The sequence below is a fragment of the Strongylocentrotus purpuratus genome, unplaced genomic scaffold (assembly GCF_000002235.5).
Source record: "Strongylocentrotus purpuratus isolate Spur 01 unplaced genomic scaffold, Spur_5.0 spur5_scaffold_20, whole genome shotgun sequence".
Lineage (NCBI taxonomy): Eukaryota > Metazoa > Echinodermata > Echinoidea > Camarodonta > Strongylocentrotidae > Strongylocentrotus > Strongylocentrotus purpuratus.
This window is the reverse complement of record NW_022145606.1, coordinates 22,401,724-22,418,656: the sequence shown is the minus strand read 5'-3', so window position 1 is coordinate 22,418,656 and position 16,933 is coordinate 22,401,724. Positions and strand designations below refer to the sequence as shown.

General features: G+C 38.7%; 1 protein-coding gene and 1 non-coding gene across 2 annotated transcripts in view; both read left to right on the top strand.

Moving 5' to 3' along the window:
• Positions 1 to 742: 742 nt before the first annotated feature.
• On the top strand, positions 743 to 815 carry TRNAM-CAU. The gene has a single exon. It is a non-coding gene; the product is annotated as a tRNA-Met (tRNA).
• A 2,893-nt stretch (positions 816 to 3,708) lies between these two features.
• The window catches only part of LOC115927640, an 18,862-nt gene continuing 5,637 nt past the window's right edge, over positions 3,709 to 16,933 (top strand). Inside the window, exons 1-4 of the mRNA XM_030993758.1 lie at positions 3,709 to 3,978; positions 6,468 to 6,533; positions 9,707 to 10,012; positions 12,619 to 14,210. Of these exons, the coding sequence (XP_030849618.1) occupies positions 3,711 to 3,978; positions 6,468 to 6,533; positions 9,707 to 10,012; positions 12,619 to 14,210 (2,232 nt within the window). The 5' untranslated portion in view covers positions 3,709 to 3,710. The remainder of the gene's footprint in view (positions 3,979 to 6,467; positions 6,534 to 9,706; positions 10,013 to 12,618; positions 14,211 to 16,933) is intronic.

Genomic DNA, 16,933 nt, shown 5'->3' with positions numbered 1-16,933 from the left:
ATCATTCGTTACTCGTTCGTCGAGTACGCTGGACCAATGCTATGCATTCGTCGTCATTCGCTGTGTGCGTCGGGATTTTTTGAGCATGCTCAAAAATGTGAGCGGAGCTCGACGCATGAATGTTAACGCCAAAAGGACGTCAGACCGTATGCGCGGAGCGTGCTAGACCAACGCCAGTGCAACTAAGTTCTTCAAGATGTCACCCAAGAGAATTAACACAACGTCCCCGAACCACACTGAGCTACGTACACGCCAGGTATATTCAATGGACATGTAAGAAAAACGTTCAGCACGCATTCAGCACGCTCATATTCGCTGCTTGTTCACTGGACATGCGTTTGAAACGCGCTAGGTATACGTCTTCGTCAAGTTGTATTCAACTGCAACAACAGAGTGATAATGGTGATAACTATCACCCGCTATGCGTATCAGGACAATTACTCCCTGGGCAATCACCCCCGGAAAATTACCCTCCGGAACATTACCCCCCCCAGGACAATTACCCCCCCCCCCCCAAGGACAATTACCCCCGAAAAATTACCCCCCGGAGAATTACCCCCCGAGGACAATTACCCCCGAGGACCGTATCAGGACAATTACCCCCTGGGCAATCACCCCCCGGAAAATTACTCCCCGGAAAATTACCCCCGCAAAATTACCCCCCGGAGAATTACCCCCCGAGGACAACTACCCCCCGAGGACAACTACCCCCGAGGACAATTACCCCCCGAGGACACTACTGGACATGGTAGCTCAGTGGTTAGAGCGCCCGCCTCATGAACGGGAGGTCGTGGGTTCGAACCCCAGCCGAGTCATACCAAACACTTATAACAATGGGACCTTCTGCCTTCTAGCTAGGCCCTCAGCATAATAGATTGGAGAAGGATAGTAATAACATATTATGTTATGCAGGGCCCGCTGGAAGAGCAGTTTCATAACTGAAGTGGCTACCCTGGGTAAATAAAACGTTATTATTAATACCCTCGAGGACAACTATCCCCCAGGAAAACTACCCCAATGGCAATCACCCCGATGAATGTATAACACTGTGACGTATAACGCAAGCTTCCAAATTGCTATTTACCGAAAATCATAAACCTTCATTTTCTTTGTTATTTATGAAGTTCATTTCAGTCTTTTAAAATTATTCAATTCGATATGGGGGGGGGGGGGGGTGGAGGTTGCCCAACTCCCCTTTAGTTTTGCTACCAAGTAAAGAACAGAAATTACATTTCTTAGAAATTGAGCAATACATTGCGCGCAGATGAGTACGCGTTACAGCCTCTCTCACCATCAATGGCACAACAAAGAAATTAGGATGTAAGATTTCCTTTATGCATTCTCTGTAACTTTTTTAATCAGCTGATCGTGTATTTGTCTTTGTATGTACAATAGGCCCTCATCCATGCCATGATCCATAATTAAGATTTTCTTCACGTTATTTATTTATATCTGTTGTCATGCTGAAGTATAATATGTTTTCGTGTACGTTAAATTATTTTGAAATAGAAATTGCCTTAAAGTTATATGTACGGTGCCATGTCAAAAGAAAACAAATACCCGCTCTCTGGTGATTCATCTCATTTGATTTTGTAACTCCAACACAGCGTTTTTCAACCGGGGTGCCGCAATAGAATGATTTGGAAAACGTTGATTTTGTAAAAAAAAAAAAAAAAAAAAAAAAAACCAGAAACGGTTAAAATATTTAATTACATGAGAAAATAAAATTTTGAAGAAACTAAAGTGTCTTCCTTCCTCGCTCGCTGACAATATTTTGACAGCAAGGCAAATAAGGGCAACGAGAGGCCCGAATATTCTCATATTCGTGTATCAAGGTCATGACCGAATATATCACTTTTTATTTATGTACATTCGGCGGCAAGGTGCCCGCATACTTTAAATAGTTTCTAGTGTGTGGATTAGAAACTAATTTTTTACCAGTCTGAAAATGTCTTCTCCTTTTTATTCTTAAATGTGCCCATATGTGTGTGCATAGCACTTGATGAGAGCCAGAGTCATGAAAAATAAATAGTCTGTAAAGACTTTGGGATTTTGGGAGAAACTTTTCATTTCTTAAGAGGGTACCGTGACTAACAAAATGTTAAAATAACGCTGCTCCAGAGAAATGTATTTCTATGGAATTTGAAAAGCGCTGGACAATTACCTAAAACTTACATCCTTCGTGGAAATTAGAAACCGCACTGGCGTTGCATAAATTAAAAAAAAAGGGAAATGTGTAGTGATGAGGAAGACAACATGCTATAGTATTTGAAAGAATATGGGTTCATGCAGGGGATCGTATGGGTTCGTAGCCATCTCTCAATGTGTCAGATCGTCTTTTGCTATTGAATCCTGATTGTTCACAGGGGCAGTTGTCCTCGGGGGCTTATTGTCATGGGGGGGAATTGTCCTCGGGGGTAATTGTCATCGGGGGGTAGTTGTCATCGAGGGGTAATTGTCCTCGGGGGGTAATTGTCCTGGGGGTAATTGTCCTCGGGGGTAATTGTCCTAAGGGGTAATTGTCCTCGGGGGGGGGGGGTTATTGTCCTCGGGGGGTAGTTGTCCTCGGAGGGGGGGGGGGGGTAATTGTCCTCGGGGGGTAATTCTCCGGGGGTTGATTCCCCGGGGGGTAATATTCCAGGAGGTAATTGTCCTTTGGGGGTAGTTTTACGGGGTGTAGGTGTAGTTTTTCGGGGGGTGATTGCCCAGGGGGTAATTGTCCTAGAACCCCCGAGGACAACTACCCCCCGAGGAATATGTAACACTGTGACGTATAATGCGAGCTTTTCTCCAAATTGCTATTGGCAGAAAATTTCATAAACTGTCATTTTCCTTGTTATTTATGAAGTTCATTTCAGTCTTTTTAAATAATTCAATTCAATGTGGGAGGGGGGGGGGGATAGAGGTTGCCCAATTCCCCGTAGTTTTGCTATCGAGTAAAGAGCAGTAATTACATTTCTTGTCCTGGGGGTAATTGTCCTCGGGGGTAATTGTCCTAAGGGGTAATTGTCCTCGGGGGGGGGGGCAGTTATCCTCGGGGTAGTAGTCCTCGGGAGGTAATTGTCTTCGGGAGGTAATTGTCCTCGGGGGGTAAATATCCTCGGGGGTAGTTGTCCTCGGGGGGGGGGGGTAAATGTCTTCGGGGGGGGGGGTAGTCGTCCTCGGGGTAATTGTCGTCGGGGGTAATTCTCCGGGGGGTAATTTTCCGGGGGTAATTGTCCTTGGGGTGGGGTAAATGTCCACGGGGGGTAGTCGTCCTCGGGGTAACTGTCCTCGGTGGTAATTCTCCGGGGGTAATCTTCCGGGGGGTAATTTTCCGGGGGGTGATTGCCTAGGGGGTAATTGTCCTAGAATCCCCGCTATGTAATCATAAATGTTTGATAAACGCAATAACCTGGTGGGGTCGCCGAAGGCTCCTCACATGATTTAAACATTATAAGTTACTTTTAATCTTCATTTTAATTTCTGGTCATGGTTATATTTTCTTTGTAAGTATTTGTTTCAATGTGATAAGATTCGCTGCGGTAATTTTAATAATAAGAGCACCTTTTTCGTTTAGAGGTACCGATGCTTGGATCAAGTGACATAAATCTTTGCTTTAGAAAGAAAACATACTGTATTGCTTATATATCATCATAATGGAGACGTTGCAGGAAATGGAGTTGATAACACATATGTATTCTTTCTATATCATGATTATCCACAGCATTATGGAGCCTTTGCAGGAAATCGAGCTGATATCACTAGCTGAAGACATAGGTCCGGGCAAATACTCAAAACTGTGCAACAGTCTTGGGTATTCCTATGCAGTAAGCCAATCACACATCGTCAAACATCTCAACAACGTCAATGAAGCTCTGGTAGAGCTCCTCATCAAATGGAATTACAACCAAAGAGACGGCACCGAAACTCGATCCATACTAGCCAGCAAGCTCCGTGAATTACGACTTGTTGAATTAGGTGAAAGACTATCAGAAGGTAAAATTTTGTTTGAATTACACTGGGTTTATAGTTATACAGTGCGTCCCAGATAAAACAAAACCGAGAATTATCGATGTTTTACCATAACTTAATCACAATTATAATTGATAAATGACACATATTTGAAAAGCTTGAGTTTCTGCCCTTTCATATGACACCTCAATGAGAAAAAATGAGCTAGGAATAACAAATTTTGTTTGTTTAAAGTAGTGCTTGCATTTCCATAATTTGATAAAACGAATTCGTTTTCACTGGCTGCCTGCCATATCAACAAACGAAATAAACAAAAGACTTAACTCCGTTTCGTTGACAATCAGCCGTAGACGAAAGACTTCATGCATGGCTGATTGTTAACGAAACGGAGTTAAGTCTTTTGTCAATTCTGCTTTTTGCTACGGCAGGCAGCCAGTGAAGACGAATTTGTTTGCTAAAATTATAAAAATGTAAGGGCTACTTTAAACGAACAGAACTTTGTCAATCCTTGCTCATTTTTCCTGATTGAGGTGTCATATGAAAGGGCAGAAACCAAACTTTCTAGAAATGTGATTTTCTCTTTAAAATTCAGATACCGCCCGCCAAACGACTTTTCGGTTTGCTCTCTTCAAATTGATTTTAATCACTCATGCGTGAAATATGAATCATAATGAGTTCCATCAAATGAAAGAAGAGGATCTAAGCTTTCCAAATATGTGTCATTTATTAATTATAAATGTGATTAAGTTATGATAAAACATCGATAATTCTCGGTTTCGGTTTTCTGGGACGCACTGTATAGGTCTTTTAGTATCGTATAAAAAATGAACCGGGAAAAGTTCCGTGCTTTGAATCAAGCTGTTTATTATCTTGCTCATAGTTTTTTTCAAAGTGAACGTCTTTCCTATGTGATTTTCAATGATAAACCGTCATAGGCAATGTGCGTAAGAAGCTGCATCCCATATACAACACATCGAGCCCAAATTTCGAGCGGGAAAACTCCCTAAAACTCGCAAAAGTCGGGGAAATAATTGGTTTGACATGCCACATTACTCCGGAACAATAATTAATAAATACATAAATGATCATTTCAAAATGCTGTCATTCTTACCATTACTATACCACGCCTGACTGATATTACTACTACTCTAATACTACTACTACTCTAATACTACTACTACTCTAATACTAATACTACTTCTTCTATTCTACTTCATCTACTACTACTACTACTAATACTACTACTACATGTACTATCATAAGTACTACACACATTGCTACGGCTATTGATACTACTACTACCATAACAACTTCCAATACTACTACTGCTAGGCCTACTACTACTACTACTACTACTACTTCTACTCCTTATACAACTTTAATAGTTCTACTGCAACTACTAATACTAATACTAAAACCATTCTACCACGTATACTACAGTTATACCTACATCAGCTTCCACTGCTACTACTATTACTGCTAATACTAGTACTACTAGGCCTACTACCATAGTAGTACTACTAACCCTACATTCAATAGTAACATTCGACCTACTACAGTAACTACTAGTACCAATAAACCTACTATTACTACTACTACTACTACTACTACTACTTCTACTCCTACTACTACTGCTACTACTACTACTACTACTACTACTACTAATACTACTAATACTACTATTACTACTACTACTACTAATACTACTACTACTACTACTACTACTACTACTATTATTATTACTAGGCCTACTACTAGTATCACTACTAGCCCTACTATTATTAGTACTACTAGGCCTACTACAGTCACTACTAGTACCACTAAACATACTACTACTACTACTACATCAACTTATCCTACTACTACTACTAATACTACTACTACTACTACTACTACTACTACTACTACTACCTCCACTACTACTACTACTACTACTACTACTACTACTACCTCCACTACTACTACTACTACTACTACTACTACTACTACTACCACTACTGCTGCCACTACTACTATGCCTACTATTAGTAGTACTACTAGCCCTACTTTTACTAGTACTAATGTGCCTACTGTAGTCACTACTAATACCATTAAACCTATTAATAGTACTACTGCTACTACTACTACTACTACTACTACTACTGCCACTACTACTATTCCAACTATTGATGCTACTTCTACAACCTCTGTACCTCTATTACTAGTGATTCCACTGTTATGTACATGAGTTCAACTCGTCTAGCCGTTAATTTGAAAATAATGTTTTTGTCTATAATAAGTTTGATGCTTTAATTATCACTGGGCTTAAACAATTTAAATTTTGAGAAACGATAACTGACATCACTTAAAACTATCTTTTCTTTTGAAGTGATTATCATCATCCTTCACAATCGTTTGAGTTGCTTCTTTCCTTCATTTTTAATATTGGACCCCTATGGAAACCAGTTCTTATTGCAAGAGTGTTCCAGCCTATGGTACAATAAATAAAATAATACATTGTACATCCCATACAGGTAAATATATACCCAACCAGCAGGACTCACATGACCACGAGAAGACTCCAGTGCAGACTAGCCCAGGTAAGATTGTGATATATTGCCATATTTATTCTAATTTATTATTTGCGTTTGGTGTGCTCCTTATTACTTTCTTCTGGATAAGCGTAACGAGTAAAAGATGAAGCTTGATTTACACTTTGGGTGCCTTCTCTGCCTGTCTGCACTGTTGCGCTCTTATAAACACCATGCAACAAAAAGAGTAATCCTAAAGTGGAAAATATGAAATGAAACATTAGTTGATGTAACCCTATTATATTATAAAAAGGATCATCTTCATGATTGTCTAATCACGCTTTGCATTTGTCTATTATGATTCATTTGCGATTGAATCTTATTAGATCGATATCAATGGGGTTCGAACAACATCTCATGACAGAAGGAATATTAGCTTTGTGGTTCAAGGATTGTGGGTGCAAACTATCAATTCAATAATGTTGAAGTGCATTCGCGATATCTATCCAGGTTGATTGGTAATAAGAGCTTCCACTTATTTTTTTGAGAGGGGGCGTTCCAAAATTGGTATATCACTTATATCAAATTTCGAGTAAGCGTAGCGAGGCATATAGCTTCAGGGAAAGTCGAGAAAAAATGTCCTCAGTTGCTTTGAATTAGCAGGATATGTGCCGGGGTTATGGGAAATAATTTGTTTAGGTAGAGGATCGTGGCAAAACAACATGGCTGGGAACTAATTGTGATTTTGTCTACCCTAGGATTCTCTCACGCTGACCTCAGCTATTAAAGGTAATACAAAGTTTCGGTATGGGGTCATGAATTTAGTTCAAATGAACATATTGGAAGCTTATGCGATCATACAATAATCAGTGATCGTTGTCGCGGTTGAAATCGAGTCTAAAGTTATGAAATTGTAAATAATAAACTCTTTTTGTTGTATAGCTCCCTCTCGAGGTCAAAATATTAATTAAGCTATAAAACAATGTTTCTTGACTATAATCGACCGATTAGCTATTCTCGTTTGGAAATTACATATCACACACGCATATTCTGAGATTTTCATGGTCGCAGCTACCATTGTACGGCCATAGGCGCTATTTGAAATTTATCAAAATTTGCCGGGAGCACCGGTAAATTTGTATTTCCAATTTTTCTCGAAAGCAGAAGTGTTTTAGGGGCTGAATTTTTTAGTGCTTATAATACATCCACAGGAGCATCAAAATATATGAAAATTGTAAAGAATCACTATCCACCAAATTTTTTTAAATTTCCCAAAACTTTGTGTTACCTTTAAGCCTACGATGAGTTGATGAAATAAGAGTTTGAATTATTATTTTAACCTCAATCCTAATATTGAGACGGATTGATAGTCTGTATAGAAAATGTCCTGACTTCGTTTTGTTTTAAATTATATTGAGCTCATTGCTTTTTGTATAATTATATAATTAAAAAGGGAAATTTATTTTTTCTTTGAACATGTTTAATTTTGTAGTTTAATTTTGTACTTGGGATATCGATACAAACTCCAGAACATTTTCGATTTTAAATTATTATTTGAAGAGTTTCATTCCAAAAGGAGCTAAATCCACTTTGGGTACTTCTGAGTAAATGGCCATTTTTTTATTTCTCCACTTTCCCTTTAGTCATGTACCTTTATGTTGTTATATATGTTAAAGGTGTCATCCTGGACCAATAATATATGATACGAAAAAATCCAACAGTTTTTCCTGATTTAGGGAGTGGAGATTTTGCACAAAGTTTGTGCGGGCAAGAACTGAATCCAATGACCGCGCTTAGAGACATTTTTATTAAGTGCTATATAAAAATTAAATATTATTATTATTATTAATAAAACATGATATTGTACCTGAAAAAATTCGTATTTTCTCAATAAAATCACTGAAATTTATTTAAATTTAGTAGCAAACCTTTCCTTTTAAATATTGATAGTGAAATCATAAATAAAAAACCTTTTGAAAAGAAAGTAATCAACATATCACAGTTTCATTGCAAAAGGAGCTAAATCCGTTTCATTCCAAAAGGAGCTAAATCCATGTTTCATTCCAAAAGGAGCTAAATCCACAAAATCTAAAAAAATTAGTAAAAATCAGAAATAATTGATAGATTTTTTTCTTATCATATATTATTGGTCCAGAGCAAAACCTTCAACATATATAACAACATGAAGGTACATGGCTAAAGGGAAAGTGGAGAAATAAAAAAGGTGATTTACTCAAAGTGGATTTAGCTCCTTTTGGAATGAAACAGATTTGGATTTAGCTCCTTTTGGAATGAAACATGATATTGTACCTAATTTTTTTCATACTTCCTGCTGAAATTTTCGAATGTGATATAGTGCATATTTTTGTCCCCATGTAGAAAATCATTATTTTAAGACAGATAACTAAATTTTAATAAAATATGGATTTAGCTCCTTTTGGAATCAATCTCTTCATTTATTAATCATTAGGCCTTGATGCAGGCTGCGCCTAGTGCATAATGCGCACCCTCCAACAGTGGCGGATTCAGAACGTGATTTTTACCTTTGCGCTCAAGGGGGGGGGGGGTGCACATTTTAAAAAAATTCGATGACCAAAAAAATAAAATAAATCGTAGCAAGGATAATTTTCAGGTACTTGGAAAGGTGAGGGCAGTACACCCCCTCCCGGAGCACTGCCTCTGGCAATGCATCACAAAAATGTAACCGGCATTGCCAGGCAAAAACTAGGTTCATAGGCCATTAATGGCCTCGACCGTATTCTTGAAATGTCTTGTTTTCTCCGGTTTTCTTCTTTTCTTTATTATTATACTTCTTTGTAAATAGGTTTTCAAATTACCTATACTTCGATCGTCAAGATCCTACTTCTCTGCTTAAGCACAACAAAGATACTCTAACATTCTATCCTACCCAGCACACAATCTGAGAACAATAATTGGTACTTTACAATGATGAATGCAGACCTGCTGAAATACTGAATTGATTTACTGTCCCACTATAAAGAGGCTATGGTCCGGATTCACAAAGGATGTTTGTCGACAAACCTAGGTTTATATGCGTCATATGAGGCGTTTCGATGCGTTTCAGCCTAAGGTTCAGACAAACCTTGGTCTGAAACGCTTTAAAACGCGTCACACGACGCAATAAACCTAGGTTTGTCTACAAACTCCCTTTGTGAATCCGGGCCTATATGTTCATAATCAGTTTATTAATCTTATTTGTCTTTTGTGTATGTTCCCCATAGGTATGGCGGCTCATGAAGGTATTGCCAATGACCTTATCTGCAAGCTGGCTGAGGACATCGAGACGGGTGAGCAGATGGAGGCCTTAGGACGAACACTCGGATTCAAGGTCGCAGAAATCAATAGATACACAGAAACCAACAGGATAGAAGGACGGGTGACTTGTAAGGGAACACGTGATATGCTGTTTGACTGGAGACAGAATGTGAAGCCTTGCAACCAGCATCCCAGGCTGAAACAAGCTCTCATTGACGCTAAGCTAGTAATGCTTGCGGATACATATCTCAAGGGGACACCAAGTAATCCAGGTGGGTATACTAGTGGTAGAGTGTGTGTAATTGGGGTTTTACAGACGTGTATCAATCAAATATGATTATTTACGTCTAACATACTAACGTTCTTATCATTTGTTTATTTGTTTATTTGTTTGTTTGTTTATTTATTTAAATACAGTGATTAAAAAAAGATGCTTTCAGCTTACCATAGCTGTTTTTCAGCATGTCCGTACATGGTACATTAAAAATACATATGAATAAACAGACTAAACACATATTTAAACAATAACAAATACATAATATTAAAATAAGTAAATGTAAATAAGAAAACAATACATATTTAAAAAACAGGAATATAATGCCAGTTTAACTGGCATTATATCTCCTTTTTTTTTTAACCGGTCAAGATTTTCCCAACATAGTAGTCGGGCAGTTGGAGGGTCATATCTTTGCCCAAAGTTTGGTCAAAATACGAAACAATCCTGCACGTTTGAAGTAGGCTATTTACGTTTACCAATACCCCTGGGCAAAATATTGCCCAATATAGGGTTGGGTTGACTATTGGCACAACGTTGGGCAAAGTATTGGAAAATATTGCCTAACCTTTTCAAAGTGTTATTTAAGGAAAATGAACGATCATTTAAAGTACTCGTAGACTGGGTAACGCGTGTTGGTGTTTTAACATGTTGATGAAAATTATACCCACGAGCAATTTGTAACAATCGTTTAGTATGACAAGTGGGGTTATTCTGTAACAAGTCACAGTTTATGTCACCAATCAACAGATAGTCCAAGGAAGTGGCTTCCACATTTTTTAACACAATTTCAAGCAAATCAAAAAAACAAGAATACTTGAATCGGGGGGCCTATACCATATGCATGGAATAAGTATTTTAATAAAGGGTTTTGATGAGATATATTAACTTGAATACATAGCGATTCAAGAGAATTTGATTGTAGCTTAAGAAGAACTGTATCATTATTAAACAGATTATTGAAAGTTTACAATTACTCCTCCTCCAGATCTGTTTCTGTCTCTTCTCAAAAAGAGGAGGAGGCGCGATAGCTTAGTCGGTAGAGTAGTGGTCTCGTAATCCGGTGACCCGGGTTCAAAACCAAGGCGATGCGCTAGTGCCCTTTAGTAAGGCATTAATCCTCATCACCAGGTCCATCGGACAGGACCTAAAGCCGTCGGCTGTCTGGTTGCTTACTTACAAGCATTTATGCTTTCTTAGTAGTCAGGTAAAATAACCACCACCACAAAGTACGATAACCTGCCACAGATATCTCTCCATTCGCGATACATGTAGTATCATCGAGTCTAGTCTCCCAAAACGTCACAACATGAACATTATTTCCCACTATAATATTTCGTATTTTTTCAATATTTTTTAATAAAGAACAAACATTTAAGTGAGCTATTTTTAAGCCATTGAATTGATCCAAAGTTTTAAATAATTCGTTTTTTTTCAGAATCATCTTTCTTCCCCAGAAATAATAGAGGTCCACTGATTGCAAAATCACTCTCACCATCATCATCTGTGTTATAAAATGGCAATTGACGTAATAAACAGGCATCACATACCCAGTCGGAGTTAAATTGCAATAATTAAATACCGGCAGAAGAACAAATCAAGTGAATCCACTTTGTACAATAAACACATTTTGATTCCAATTCACATTTTTATTACAGGTTATGAAGGGGTATTTTAGTCCCTTATTAATAGTTTGTATCAGGAAATGTACATTATATTAGGTTCAATTTAATCGTTCAAGGTCAATATCCTTTCATCTTCCTTTACTCCGTGTCTCTTTCTCCCTCAAATTTATGTTTGAAAAAGTTCTTCAATAAAAAGGAGAACATATACTTAAGACTTTCAATATCGATTTGGAGAAAAAGCTTCCTGACTGATCTATACAGTCTAATTAAAGAAAACAGCAGAGTTAAGTGCGTTCCAAATCCAATTTAACTTAATTAAATTCAATTTTATATCTGTTTTCAACAGAACATTGCAAATAAACTACAATCAATTATAACATTTAAGGAATACATATAGAACACAGAGGGGTCCACTAAAAACATTGCTTGTATAATTGTGGACCCCTCAAATGATAGTAAGGAATAATAAGTGGTTGGATTTACGAATTCGTAACTACAAAAAGGAACTAAAATAAGAAGAAACAAAAGGAAGATGCCATCAGAGACGAGAAAATGACAAGAGAGCACTTTACATGACAAAGGTAGGAGAACATGGTCATAATACAAAAAGTAAACAATGCAAATCGAAAGTGAGAGATCGGGGGTACAGGAAATAATACAGGATGGGTTTGCATGTGGGGTTGAAAAGAAGAGAGGAAGAAGAAATACGCAATAGGAGATGTGCATGAGAGGGCACAACATAATATATCAAACTAGATTTGTAAGTCAGCGAGTAGAGAATGACACTGTTCCAACGCCAAAGAAAAAAACATAACAAAATAGTTTAGAAACTTTATTTTAAAGAGGCAAACCACCATAATTGATGTAATTCAAAGAAAATTATAAAAAAAGGATTACCCCCAAAAACCTTGGAAAGAGGTTAGTAGATCATCAGAGTATAATAAGACATTTAGTTTTGTATATGCTTGTATCATTCCAGGTATCTACATCAAGAAGATCTCGGCATCATTGACTGTTCAGCGATGTCGCGAAAAGTTAGAGAATAAGTACCGAGATCAATTGTGCAAAATTCAAATGAAACCGTGGGATCAAAGTGATTATGCTGAGTTCGAAGACATGCACACGGTTGTCACAATGGTGAAGAAGGACGCTAGCGGACAAGACACGAAAAAGAAGGAAATACTCCAGGGTTCTGTTGCTGAAATATTTTCAACGAAAGTAAACGGAAGACTTCCAGCTCGAATCCTCATTTCGGCACCAGCTGGACGAGGGAAGACCACGGCTGTTGCTAAGATGGCTTACGACTGGGTTCACAAAGAAAAGGGGTCAGCATTAGAACACCTGCCACTTCTGTTTGTTGTAAAGTTTCGAAACACAGGTCAGCTCACATCGATCGGAGAAGCCATCAAATCCCAGCTTTTGAGTGATGTTGAGGATCTCACACCAGAGGGTCTGGAGAGTTTCATTAGAGAGAATCAGGGTATCTGCCACATCATACTAGACGGACTAGATGAATATGCGGGTATTTCTTCTTCCCAGCGAATCTCAGAGAGTAACATTTTCCGTGTCATCCGTTTGGAAGAATTTCCGGAGTGTCGAGTCCTCGTAACAACACGCCCTCATCTAGAGTACTTCTTTGATCAAGCGGAACTTCCAAGGGTATACACAAAGATGTGGATAGAAGGATTCTCACAAGAGAGCTCACGAGAGTACATCGACAGATTCTTTGCTTCAAACTCGAATCCTAATAATAGCGGACATGATTTGAAGATTTACCTTGACGGCCAACCACTGATTAATGAACTTGTTAAAACACCGTTATTTTGTCTAATGGTGTGTCACTTATGGAGTGAGTGCCTACTGGACAGTGATACTACTACTCAAACAGAATTACTGGACAGCGTGAATGTTTTCTTAGCGCACCATGCAAACACCCGATCAAAGTCAAGAGTAAAAATCACACCCGATGAGTTAAGGGAGATAATATCTCATTTAGGCAAAGTTGCCCTTACTGGTCTGCTCGACGATGCTAAGAAACTAGTCTTCACGCATCATGATTTTCGTAGAGCTCCCGCAATCCTTGATAGGGCATGTGAGCTTGGGATAGTATCCAAGACAACTGTTTCGGTCACAGGCCTTCCTCAGCCCAACGAGACAACTTTCAATACCATTGAGTTTTATCACAAACTCGCTCAGGAACACTCAGCTGGGAAATACCTCGCTGCTAAAACAAAGAAATATATGTTACGACTGAAGATTTCAAAGTTGGACAGACTTCTACAGAAAATCAAAGCAAACATCGGTGACTATGAGAATCTCATCCGATTCGCTGCCGGCACGGATAATAGACTTTGTATACGAATAATGGAGGCGCTCCTTTCCAACAGCTTTTTGGATGAGAGTGAGCGATATCGAATTCTCCTTGACTGCTCATCAGAGACCAGCGGTACTGAAGGAAATGTGTCATCATTGGTTCAAAGATGCGTGAATGCGCGGAGTATTGTTCTAAAGTCACCCACCGTGTACACTGTCGTTGGGATGCAAAATCTTCCGAAGCAACTGAAGCGTGAGGTATGCCATTTTCATTTGATAAGCATTTTAACACTGATCATTTCAGAAATCTTGTTTTAATTTTCATTTCTTTGCCATATTCATAAGTCGAAGAAGCATCTATTTAAAAATCATTCATCATTTATAATCAAAGGCATGGACAAAAATAAATGTATTAATAAATTACTCATAAAATGTAAATAAATATGAGAAAAAGAGTTACTTAAAGCCCCCATCACACCAAACTAGTTCTCACTTCGTTCTGGGACCGTCCTAGAAAATAGTTTAACGGGTTGTGGTCGGGGTAGAATGTGTAAAAATGACTAAAATATGATACTAGTTTGTTCATAAACAGTCCATCTCGTCTGTACCCCGTCCACAGTCAGTTCATATCAAGTTCAGATCTGGTAAATTTGCCATTCCAGGCAGTCCAAGCCAACCCGTAGTCAATTGAAACCCCTTATCAACTAGTTATACCTCGTTTCAAAACAAACGAACCCATTCTAACTAGTTTAGAGACAGTTCGGCTCGTTCTCATCTCGTTCTCAGTGCGTTCTAACGCGCTTCTAGGGTGTGCAATCACGTCCTCGCTCAAGGGTCATAAAACCCGAGCGCGTTCTTTCCATTCCTTATTCCCGTTCAACTTCAACGATTCAAGGTGTGCTGCGCAAGACATTCAAGTGAAGCCCCATCACACCAAACTAGTTTTTACTACGTTCGGTAAAATGTTGTCAAACGTGCTCAAACCGTGCGCGGACGGAATGAACAAAGTAGAAACTGTTTAAGATCTGTTTAAGCACTTTATGGACGGCCTCGTACTGGCTTGGACGGGAAGGGTGCTCTAGAACTTTGAGCCTGTTCAAAATTTTCCCCGTCCTACAATTAGACTGAGTGACAACGTACTTAAAACGAGATGGACGTACTACGAACGGAATCGCCGTACTTTGGTCCTACTACGTATTACAACATGACTTGGTCGAGCATCAGTTAGCAGTAATATCATTGAACGGAAATGAGGAATGGCAAGAACGCGCTGGGTTTGTACAGCCCTCGTGCCTATAGGGGCGCGTTCGAACGCACTAAGAACGAGACGGGGACGAGATGAACTGTCCCTGAACGGGGTGGTCGGGTTACAAGCTAGTTAGAACAAGTTGCGAACTAGTTAGAATGATTTGGACGTATTGGGAACGAGGTAGAACTAGTAAAGAACTGGTTTAAACTGAATACAGACGGGCTTGGGCTACCTGGCAATGGCCAATTCACCCGATATGAACTTGACACAACTGAATGTGGACGGGGTACAGACGAGATGGGCGTATTGAGGACTGTTTATGAACGATCTAGGATCGTACAGTAGACATTATTTACACATTCTTCCCTGACCATTACCCTTTTTTAAAGATTTTCTAGGACGGTTTAAAAGTGTAGTGTGAACTAGTTTTGGTTTGATGGGGACTTATAGTGCTCCAAATAATGCTCGACCACAAGCATGATCTTACCTGCCGATTCCTCTCACTTCACGAACGTTCGTGCAAGAGTAGTCCTGAATCTGGCCGGTTCTTTGTATTCCCTTACCTAGCCATTCTACCGCTGCATTTGATTGGCTCAAAAGAACTAATACGTCATGCGCTAGTCATAAATATTCATGATACGCACGCACACAGAATCTGATTTGATAATTTATCAAATAATGATATTTCATACACAAATTACAAGTGCACAGCTATGTTTACTTAAAATAAATGACATTGCGAGAACATCGGGAGGCTTATACCGTAAACCAATGACTGCCAATGTCGTAACTTGTCCATAATCATTGCGACATACTGGTTAGTCCAGAATCCAGCAGATTTATTTTGCGATCTCCACCACATCGTACCAGCGCACATATCCAAATACTAATATGCAGCGCTAGGATGGCTAGGTTAGGAAAACAAAACAATTTATAGATAGGAGCATCAGATAAGAGCCGCATCAGTCCACTCGCGGACGAATATCGTTCAATCATTGGACATCGTCAGCTATACAGTGCGTCCGAGAAAAAAACGAAACCAAGAATTATAATAACATGTTTTATCATGACTTAATCACAGTGATGATTAATAAATGACACGTATTTGTAAAGCTTAGATCCTCCCCTTTCATCTAATGCAATCTACATGCTGCATATTTCACACATGGGTGATTACAACAATTTTAAGAGAGGAAACCAAAAAGTCCTTTGTCGGGCGGTATCTGAATTTCAATAGGAAAATCACATTTCTAGAAAGTTTTTTTTTGTTGCCCTTTCGTATGACACCTCAATCAGGAAAAATGAGCTAGGAATAACAAAGTTCTATTTGTTTAAAGTAGTGCTTGCATTTCCATAATTTGATTAAACGAATTCGTTTTCACTGGCTGCCTGCCGTAGCGATAAACATAGTTGACAAAAGACTGAACTCCATTTCGTTGACGATCACGCATCAAGTCCCTCGTATTCGTTGTTAATTCGGTGACGCCATTGACAATTCAGCTGTATTACGATTGTTTTCGGGGTCTTGGGTTATTTCGTAAAGTTTAATCAACTTTTAAAATTTTCGCTCGAATTACAAGTTAAACAAATGTGATATTCTTACTCAGTGTAAGTTTTCGAATGCAATGATACCAAATTCAGTCAAATTCAAAATCAATGAACCTTCTCTTTAATATTCTTAAATAAAATCAGACTACAATCTCGATCGCCTTATCTCCATTAACTATATTAT